The following is a 10,724-nucleotide window of genomic DNA, read 5'->3' as shown; positions in this document are numbered from 1 at the left end:
GCCCCGCGGGGAGCTCCGCGCTCACCTGAGCGAGAGCCGGGGCGGGGGGAGCCGCGGGGCAGAGTTTCCCCCGGAGCCCGGCGGGTCGGGTGCGAGGCGGGCGGCCGGAGCATCGCCTCCCCTCGCGGCACCCCGCGGCGGAGCGGCGGCGCTCCCCGGCCGCCCCCAGCCCCGCCGCCGAGCCCGGGAGCCCCCCGGCCGCCGTGCCCGGGGGCGGGGAGCTCGGCGGGCGGGGGGGCGGCGCGGCGGCGGCGCTAGGGCGGCGCGGCGGCGGGCCCGGAGGAGGGGAGGGAAGGCTGGCGCCGCCGCCCCGCTCGCCGCCAGTCGCGGGGAGGTCGCCCCGAAGTGAGGAGCCGCCGCCGCCGCCGCCGCCCCAACTTCGGCCGCAGCGCTCCCGGCTCGGCTCGCCCCGAGGCCGCCCCGCCGGGGGCCGCCCCCGCCCCGAGCGGCGGGGCCGGGCGGGGAGCCCCGCTGGGGAGCGCCTCGGCGATGAGCTGCCCGCCGGAGGACAGCGGCCGCCCGGCAGCGCCCGGCAGCGCCCGCCGCCCAGCGCCAAACTTTGCGGCCGCCCGGCGCCCCGGGCCAACTTCGGCGGAGGGAGGCAGGGAAGGAGGCGCCCCCCGGCTCCCCGATGCCGCCCCGGCGCGTCCCGGCGCCGCCCCGCGGTGAGGCGAGGGCGACCCGCGCGGTGAGTACGGCCCCGGGGGGGGGGGGAGCAGCGGGGTTGGGGTGCGCGGCCGGGGTCCCCCCTTTAAATCCGCCGGGGTCCCCCCCGAGCCCCCCGGGGTCCCCCCGGAGCGGATGGGTGCGGGACCGGCGCCCCCTGCCGGCCGCGGAGCGCCGGGCTCGGGAGGGGCGAGGCAGCGGGGAGGGACGCGGAGGGGCCGGGGGGTGCCCGGCCGCCGCCCCCCGGCGAGCACTTGGCTGGCTTCTGGGGGAGAAGAAGACCCAAAGTCGGCTTGGAAGGAGGGTGGGGAGAGTAACCCCGATGGAGCGGACGGGGCGCTGGTGCTCAACCTGGAAACGGGTCCCTCGCGTCGGAAACCGCAAGTGATTTTTCCCAGCGCTCAGCCCCCCAAAAAATTATCTAAAGGGACACTTAATGCCGGTGAGCCGCGCAGATGAGCTAAATCTGATAAAGCAGGCGCTTTTGTGCTCGCAAAGTTGGTCCGTGTGCTTTTCTGGCCTCTACCGAATGTACTTTTATTGTTCTGCAATCAACTTTTCGATATTCTGGATTTGATGTGCTAGGAGCCAGCCTCGCTTCTGCAGAGATGTTAGCAGAGACAGTGAGTGAAACAAACGGCGGAGATGCTTTTAAAGAGGGAATAAATCACTGCCTTGCCTAAGGACAATGCGGCTCGGGATGAGCAGCTGGGGCCTAGGCAGCCAATCACAAGGAGGAAAACCCCAGCAGAACTTTCCCGGGTTTGCTTTTGGTGGGTTTAGACGCTTTTTGTTGGTTTTTTGTTCGTTTGTTTTGTTTTTTTCTGGATTTGCAACAAAAAATAAAGGTTGATTTCAGGCGTGTTTTTGGAGCTTTAAAGGACGTTTACCAGAGAGCTTCCAGCAATTAGCAGCATTTTTCCAATAGACCCATGGACTGCCGTCAGCCCTCAGCCCCGTGACGCTGATAAGAAGCGGCACCAACTTTCTAGCTACGTATGTAAAATCTGGCAATAGTACAGAACAAATCCAGGATCTGTTAGACTGCTGCTTTCATTGCATTTTGACAGTAAGAACTTAGAATTTCATCAGGCTTTAGAAAGTCAGCAGCTCCGAGCCTGCCTTGGAGGTTTGATAGCCCCATACCCCCAGGTTCTGCTTTCTGAAGAGCGCATAATGTTACCTGACCAGGGGAAAATAACAAGCAAAAAAGCCCCAGCCACTCCAAATGCTGACTTAAAATCAGAGAGGAAAAACTTGCACAACAGATTGAGTCTAGGTACAGAGATATTTAAGGCAATAAACCACAATTATAAAGATTCTAGAGGAAAACCTTAACGCAGCTACACACGAAGGCTTTAAAATTTAAATAGCTCAAGTGCCTTGGCTCCATATGCTGACTGCCGATGATACCCTGCAAGTAATGGCAGCGGTGGTGTGAGGTGTCACTCAGCAAAGAATGATGTGGGAAAACCCAAAATAATTTAAGTGCAGAGCCGAATCCCAGCTTTATGGTAGCAGAACTCTATATCTTATTTTCCTCAGCCAATAGTTATTGACATTTTAAATTTCTCCTGAGACAAAGAAATCTTTTTCTGCTAGATAGTTGAATAAGCCCGATAAATATAGAAGATAAACTTTGTTTGGAGTAGTGTTTGAGTCCACAGGCACTACAGCAATTGTTTGGAATATACTTGGATCTGAGTGTGATGGGAAGGGTGCATTAAATTGTTAAATATAGGTTCCATTTTTGTTTGCATAGATAACTAATTCTGCATAAGATGGGATGCGATTGTTACTATTTTTCAGGTTGGAGCAGTGTGTGTACTGGGCTCTCAAATTTTCTAGGTGTAGCAAGGTAAAAATGTTTGGTTTTGATTAAATGTTGTGACATGTGGGAATGAGGGTTAGTTCTGTTTTGTAATACCTATTATTTCATCAATTATAATTAATAATTGGCGTGGACATAAAGGATCTTTTTACCTGGGCGTGATTAGATACACCCCTCTGCTGAAGCTGGGATACGAACTTCCCACAGGGATACAAACTGTTAGGGGTGCAAACTTTTTTCCTTTGGAAAAAAGCGCTCTGCAGGCCCCCACACAGTCAGCTGACAGCCCCCATTCCGTGCATCCGTTAGGGATTTTAACCCGTTCTCCTCACACTGGCGTAAATCATAGTAACTGAGTCGGGCTCTTGTTCTTACTCCTGTGTTGTGGCAGCGTATGTTTTATCAAATACCTGGGCTGTAGGAGAAGCGATTGCTTGTTATTTTATTGCATTCTTCACATACCTGCTGTACGTCAGAATCGAAGGCCAGGAACCACCCTGTAACACTGTGCAGCAACTTTTCAGCAGGGACCTGATGCAGGAGAGGGACTGCAGAGCTTCCAGCTGACGCCTTTTGTGCCGAGGGAATTATTTGGGGCCGGGGGCTGGATTTTCTCTGTGCTGGAAGGAGGCAGAGGGGGTGTGTTTGCTAACAACCCCTGACAAGAGCTGAAGTTCTTCACCAGCAGCAATTCTGCCGAGATGCATTTTAGCTGGTTTGTGGAGAAGGGGGATCTGCTCAGGCTGCAAAATGGAAATGCTGCGTGATGTCTGACCGGCAGCCTCACCCACAGGGCAGGAGGGTGCATGTGCACCTTCACAGCCAGTTTTAGTCTGGGGGTCAGCCGTTTGCCTTCCTTAAACGTGTGATGCAGCCGATCTGTAACATGCTCATTGTAGCCTAAATGTCCTCCACTTTGCACAGAGAGGTGCTTTGGGAGAAGGCAAGGACAGCAGAGATGGTGTTCATCTCCCAGGTGCCCGGGGAATGCCTCCTGTTTTTCAGGTTGCAGAGGATATGGCATGTGAAAAGCCGAGGCCCCCCAGTGCTCGGCAGTTCACACGGCTGTTGCCCCACAAGGCAGGGTGTGCCTTGAAGGTTTTTGGTGTGGTAGCTGTCCTCCAGCAGCGTGCTGCCACCTTGCCCTCAGTCCGTAGCTGTGTCACTCCCTCCGTCAGCCCCGTGGGCCCTGCGCCCCCAGAGCCTGGGACCAGCGGGCAGACAGGGAACCGGAGGTGCAGAGGGTAGGTGGGGGTGTCACTTACTGGTTATTCCTGATTTGTTGATTGCTTCTTGTAAGGTCAAATGTGCAGGTGTTAACTGAGGGGGTAAAAACCGCTGCTTTGTTACCCACAGCAAGAGGCTTAGTGCTATGGGGCGCGCACAGCTATAAACTTCAGAAATGTTATTCTAAGTATTTTTTACAAAATAATGCATGTATTTTTAGAATTAGAGCACTGAAATGTGGAATGCATATAGCAAGTGACTCTGCAGGAATAAATATAAGCAAGACAAATTGTATGGCTCTGTTAGAAAAACCCCAATAGCGCTTAGCATATGATCCTTAATGTGCTTTGGTCAATATCTTTCTCTGTATCAATGGAAGCTCATTAAAAGAAGATATTGCAGACTAACTGAGCCATGCCGTATTAGTTCTTGCCAAAGCTTGACATTTTTAATACATTAATAATATGTCTGTAATGTAATGGAAAACTATTAATCAGAACTGGTTATATGCCAGAATTTTAAGCTATAATTGGCTGCTTCTTGTCAGGGATGTCTGTCGTACAGTTCTACATCTGCCTAATACTCAGATGTCTTGCACTCCTCTGCACTTTTTCCTTGTCAGTGCACTAAATTCGATCGATGTTATAGTCTATAATTCTGTGTAACGACCATCATTATGACTCTGGCTTACTTTAATGAGAATTCGTTATATGGGAAGTGTTTTAGCACAGTGTGTTAAGGTAGCGGCTTGCTTCCTATTATTTCAGTCCTATCCAGTCCTGTTTATTTGTAGATCTGCATCTCAGCAGTTATTAAAAGGTTATTGGAAACTGAAGAGCTAGCAAGGAAAATATTAAAGAAAACAAATCTATTTTTCCTGAATATAGAAGCTTGTAGGCTAAGGATAATTAAACCTTGTAACTTTTTATTTCTACATAGAAACATGATGTTCACTGACTGTTCATTCCAGCTATGACCAAGCATTCTCTAATACGGACTGTGTTCTGATTTCTGACAATAAATTTCAAATAATTTGCAGGTTTTGAGCCAGGTGAAGGGACTCTCTCTCTCTTTTTTTTTTTTTATTTCATTTTAAGCAGGGAATATTTTTCCCTTCTGTATAATGACTGTGCTAGGCTATGTGACTTTTTAGGTTTTTTTCCCTGCAAAATACATTAGAAAGGACTAGAGGAGACAAGTATGAGGGTGTCTTTAGAAGGATGTGGAAAAACTTCTCTGAATTATTAAAATCTAAGATAGTAAGTAAATACTGCCACTGAAATCAAACAAAAAATAATGTAAGGCTGCTTATAAAGCTATGGTACTACTCAATGTGATTCTTAAGAAGATCTAATTTTAATTCAGTCTTAGATATTTTTTCTTTTATGTCAAATTCATATTTGAGGCTTAAATATATTTGATCTAATTGAGAATTGTTATTGCATGAAATTTCAGATATTCTCTGCATATTCTGATAAAATATACCAGAGTTGTATGGTAACATTTGATAAAACGAATATAATGGAAAATTGCATTTACGTCCATACGGCAATTATTGTAAATTACTTTGCTATGGAAACACAATTCAACCATCTGTTGGCATTTCATAGTGTCTGCAGTTTAGCTCAGTTTAAGATGAAGCATTATTTAAATATAGGGATGCCGCTTGTGAATAGGCTTTGAAGATAAGTTTTGAAAATGTGTATTACCAAAGCGACATACGCAGGAGCTCAGCGAGTCATATGACACTTGCTGTGGTTTGGGGTAGAGGAGGGTTCATGGCACACAATTTAAGCCTCAGAACAAGCAAAGTGGGTGACAGAACGGGATGACTTACGGTTGTTCGTTGATGTCTGCCTGATGGGTTTGCTTAGATTTTAGCAGCATCCAGATGAAAAGAGTGCAGAGATGCTGTTGTGGCTGTCTGAAATCCTCTTCCTGCAGAGTCCAGTCCTATGGCCACAGAAAGCAGTGCACGAGCTCCTGTCCTCAGCTGGCACAGGCTGCCAACAGGCGCAGGCTGAAAGAGATGAGATGGAGTTTGTAGTCTGGTTTTTGTCTGTCCGTGTTTAGGGAGCTTACCCCATCTTTGCAGTTTCCCCCGCACACTGTTTGTATTTTTACCAAATGCATATGTTGTCATTGTAATAACATCCTGGGATTTTCTGTGTGTAATAAAATGATTGACGTGACATAAACTGAGCAAATTTCTAGTTACTTTTTGAAAGGGGGAAAGGGGATCTATCTGCTATGAAATAAATACCACGTACACAGGGACACCCACCCACAAACCTAGGAAAATACAGCATCCATCCTAGAAGGGGAGAGCATCCTTACAGTAAACGACAAATGGACTATTATCTTTATCAGTAGTTTATCAGCATGACCAGTTAAAGAAGAAAAAAAGGAGGAAAGCTCTTCCATTGCTAATGAGAAGTTTCAAGGAAACAGAAGTGCATTTACAGAGTCTTTATTACTCTTCCAAAAAAGAGTGTAAGAAACATGTAAGGCTTTTGGAGCTCACTGAGGTCCTCTTGCCAAGAGACTGTCACTTGCCAAGAGACCTGGTACTCATCTCTTTGTCACCTCAATAAAAGAGCCTTCCTGCTGTTTCACCAGAGTTTGGTTCCCTGCTCCCCTACCTGCCTGGATAGACGTGCACAATACTCAAGTTCTGTAGTTTGCTCTCTGGTGTTGCAAGGATGAAAATACAGTTTTGGAAGCAGAAACGTGTAACTCACCTGGAGCGTTACAAATCTATGTTTGTTAGAGAAGAGTTAAATCCTTCATGTCAAAATACTTTTCACTCTGAACGATTTGGGTGGTTTGTCCAGTGTAGCACAGCACCCACAGTAAAGGTTATCCATATTATACCAATTTGCTTTATATTGCATCAAACCTCCAAAATGTCAACATGTGATATATTTTGTAATGCATTGATTCTTGGACAATAACTCTAACTTTTATTGTTTCTAAAAGGGTGCTGGTGCCAGAAGAAAAGAATGATTGATGGGAAACAGACACCAGCCTGTAGACACTCATCCTTCTGCTTCAGATACTGATTTATCAGTGCGTCTGGGCATCCCCTGTGAGCTGTGAACACGGAGGATCACTCAGGGTTATCGACAGTGTAGCTGAAGACCCGCAACTTCACAAATTATTATCTGCTATTGGACATCTTTTACAAGAAGCCCTGACAGATAAGTTATAAGACAAAGGACAAGCTCTACGTTGCTGTGAAAGGCTGTCACTGGGGTCTGTGTGGCTTCTACCAAAGTCTTCAACTTAGTAAAGCAAACACTGTATCCTAATGCTTCACGTTTGAGTTGGAACCTATTTTATAAAATACATACATGTATATGTATATATACGTATAACCTATACAGACTGCACGTACGCCAGTACTGAGCATCCTTACAAAGGTGACATACAAGGATTTAGAAATGTATTTGTCAAGATTCCTGTCACTTCACGCCCTCTGGGTTACCGTATCTTCCGTGATGCAGCGTTATCCTTCCGTGTGGGGACATTATGATGTGTGTAAGACTCAGATTTACACAGAAGAAGGAAAAGTATGGGATTACATGGCCTGCCAGCCAGAAGCCAGAGACATGATCAAATACGTAAGAGTGACTCTGGATCCCCCAGATATAACGTGTGGAGATCCTCCTGAGACTTTCTGTGCAATGGTAAGGCAAGCTTTTAATTTTCATAACTAGCGGATATATACTTGTGTTAGATGGCTGCAAAATGGAAGTCCTGTAGCACACATGCAAATATCCTGGAAAATCTGCCTTGTGTTCTGAATGTGAGAGGGTTGTGCTAAACAGATGCCAAGCAGTACATTAAGCTGGGCAATGTGGTGTTCTTATTATTGGGGCCTAGCTTGACTTGGTCTCAATTCGCTGTGTCTTTAGGTCAACTTTTAATGACTTAAAAGAAAGCAGCATAAAACTCGTAGTCAGTTAACCCCTAACCAGGGCATATTTGCCTGGATCACGAAAGTATTCAGTGAATTGCTTCTAATACAGTCACCTGAAAGCATCGTAGCACTGTATAATTCAGCATCGTTTCTCATGGTTTGCTCAAGCTGCAGAAGCTCAAAAGTGGTGGTGGGAGCTGTGCTGCTGGAGCTTTTTGGGCAAGCCTGCACTGGCACAGACAATGTTATTGGAGCCCGGGTACCCCAGGCAGCACGTATGCACATTTGTGTGCACGGGAAGCGTAAGAAAGCTCTTCATATAGGGGCTGGCTCTACAAACAGTTGAGAGATTTTTTTTCTTTAACTGAGACTGCAGGCATTCAGGTCAACTAAGAAAGACTAAAGTCAAGTTCCTTAATTTGGATGCTCCTAAAATTAGAAAACAATTTTGTAAATGCTGGGCTTGGTAAATAATTGTACAGGTATGAGAAATGAGGCAGGCAGCATATATTAGCCTTTTACAGCTGTGCCGCTCCTGAGTATTTGATAGATTGTGCTCTAAGAGGTCAGTGAGATTGGAGGAAATTTTCAACTTGCAGATAACTTTTTTCTTCTCACAAATACTTAGTATTTTACAGAAATAAATATTTTACAGAAATAAATAAGTGGAAGATGTGGTATTCCTTTACTACAGAATGGGAGTTTGAGGCACAAAACATATATATTAATAAAGCACTGGAAATTTACATCACATTACCCAGATGATTTAGGTTTGAAAAAAACATGAGTTCTGGTAGGTGAGGGAACAGTCTACAAGACATTTGTTTGCCTGTGTACAAATCATCATCGCTGTGTGACAGAATCCCCACAGGAAGGAAATTTGCTTTTAAACGCCTTATGGTATCATTTGCAACCACTACTGTTCTGTAAGGAGTTCAGGTCCAACCACACATACATTTAAGGCATTATGTGCATGCATGCAGCTGCTTCCCACGTACATTATGGTAATAGCCACGTGATAAATTGCGGAGCTACGTGAATAAATTACATTCACTGTGATCCTTTGACTGCACCACTTGCTCTCTGCCCACTAATCCATCTCTGCTGACATGACTTTGACGCTCTAAACCTCCAAGCAGCTTCAAGCAGCCCCTGTTTAAAAACAAATAAATGTAACGCGCCTTGTGTAATATGGTTGTTTACTTTTTTTCTTTATCATTATGTGTATTTTCTCCCTCAAAATTGTAATGGATAGGATTGAGCCCTCAGTCAGTGATGTTTAAACTTGTTCCTCTAACGCAGTACGCTGCCCAAGAAAACCTGTTTCTTCCTTTCAGTGCAGATAAACATTGCAGCAGTTCCCATATTAAGCAATTTTTTAAATTTCTGAATGCCTTGGTTATCGCTCCACTCTTTAGATAGAACAATGATGATAAAAAAAATGACATTTTGATTAAATCTAAGTATTAAAATGGTGTCAGAACTCCCCCTGTAAATATTTGACCCAGCAAGGTCTTTGCTGCAGTGATGGGGTATGAAAGTTTGCTTAGGAATCACCTGAGGTCACAGACGTAACTCACTTGCTGTATAAGCACTTAAGATGCAGAAGGCCACCAGAATCCTAAGAGGAGTGGAAGAAGAGGAAGAACTGGAGAGCAGGAGGAGATGCAGAAAGGGAGCAAGAGAGCACAATGAAAAAGTGTATTTAGTGATATGAGTTTATGTACTACATGACAGACAGTTGTATTTGCTTTCAGCATAGATTTATATTGTACATATGCTCTGTATTCACATGTGCGTGGTTAATGACATGACTTACTTGAAACATGAGGAAAATTACAGGAGTAGTTGGTGTTCCTGAGGTATTCCACAGCAGCAAAGCACTCCCTTCCCTAAAAAACACTTCATGTCCACCTGTACTATATCTAATTAGACGTCATTCAAAAGGAGGTTTTACATATTTGTAGGGTTGAGCCTTTGGCATTTGCCAATGAGCGGATCTTCTATTTTAGTGTTCATTTTTAGGTTAGGAAAATAGCACTGTCATAGTAGGAAGAGGTGGGCAGTGGAAGAGAGCGTGTTCCAGTTAGGCATGTTCTTGTACTTAAAACAATTCCTAAATTTGAAATGGCAGAGATATAAGCATTTCTTTTCAGGATAGCAAAGTGATGAACAGACTTATAAAAATGTTTGGTTTTATTACTGTGAATATTATATTGTAGCGTACCAAAGCGATGTAGCAGTTTTTTGTTATTCAAATCAGGTTAATGCTCAACTGCCTTCTCTTAATTCCTTGGAGATCAGGGTCCTTTCAGATACTCTAAGAGAAGTAACGGTACGAAAAAGCTAAGTCTCCTTCTGCAAAAGGAGGAAGAGATTGCATCAATCTTCTGGTTTGTCTCCATATTCATTCTCCAGTCAGCTTAAGTTTTCACCACAAACTATACTGGCAAATTATATGGACTGAGGTACTATCTATCTGTTGAGTCTATGTCAGTTATAAGCATGGCACAGATAAGACCACTAAACCACAACCAGAGTGAGGAATTTCACTCGGTTTCTGTTGGGAGATTGCAGTAAAATCTAGGGAGTCAGTGAGAGCAACATGAGTATACAGGAACATGCAATGTTACCATGCACTGAAATGCATGCAATCCTACGATAAAGAACTAACTTCGTCTCTGTATCTGCAGAAGACATGAAAAGTAAGGGCTCTAGATTCCAGCAGGGAAGGCAAGGTAGTGGGAAAACCTGGTAGTGGTCAGACTGGGCAGTACTGAAGTGCGCTGCCCCAGCAGAGCCCACCTACCTCTGGGTAGGGGCCTCACGGCACATCTTTAAGGGCTGGTTTAGCAGAGGGCTGGCAGCAGTGAGCAAGGCATCAAGCATGGAAAAGAGGCAGTTGATGGTAAAGTTTGGTTCCTACCTATTTCTGCATACTCCCCATGGAATTAAGTGGTTTTATGAGTCCATTATGATTTTTTATTCAGTGAGCTTGCTTAGTTGATAAACCAAATAACAAGGTTCTGCACATGCAGATTTGTTACAAAATGCAAATGCACTCCTCCAGTCAGCAGC

At 45.6% G+C, this 10,724-nt stretch overlaps 1 protein-coding gene and 1 long non-coding RNA gene across 9 annotated transcripts in view; one reads left to right on the top strand and one right to left on the bottom strand.

The window, feature by feature from the left end:
- The first annotated feature begins 263 nt into the window (after positions 1-263).
- NTNG1 (netrin G1) overlaps positions 264-10,724 on the top strand; it is a 160,286-nt gene continuing 149,825 nt past the window's right edge. For 3 of the 7 annotated variants that reach the window (XM_068690359.1, XM_068690358.1, XM_068690357.1), the window contains exons 1-2: positions 265-688; positions 6,704-7,413. In XM_068690359.1, coding sequence (XP_068546460.1) covers positions 7,168-7,413 — 246 coding nt within the window. In that variant the 5' untranslated portion in view covers positions 265-688; positions 6,704-7,167. Of the gene's footprint in view, positions 689-932; positions 1,440-6,703; positions 7,414-10,724 lie in introns of those variants that run through there. The other 4 variants (XM_068690355.1, XM_068690360.1, XM_068690361.1 and 1 more) reach the window with 4 other exon arrangements.
- The window catches only part of LOC137860287 (uncharacterized), a 31,075-nt gene continuing 27,759 nt past the window's right edge, over positions 7,409-10,724 (bottom strand). For both annotated transcript variants that reach the window (XR_011098809.1, XR_011098810.1), the window contains exon 3: positions 7,409-8,798. This is a non-coding gene — a long non-coding RNA (uncharacterized lncRNA). The remainder of the gene's footprint in view (positions 8,799-10,724) is intronic.

This window comes from Anas acuta, chromosome 8 (genome assembly GCF_963932015.1).
Source record: "Anas acuta chromosome 8, bAnaAcu1.1, whole genome shotgun sequence".
Classification (NCBI taxonomy): Eukaryota; Metazoa; Chordata; class Aves; order Anseriformes; family Anatidae; genus Anas; species Anas acuta.
This window is presented reverse-complemented; position numbering and strand designations above follow the sequence as displayed.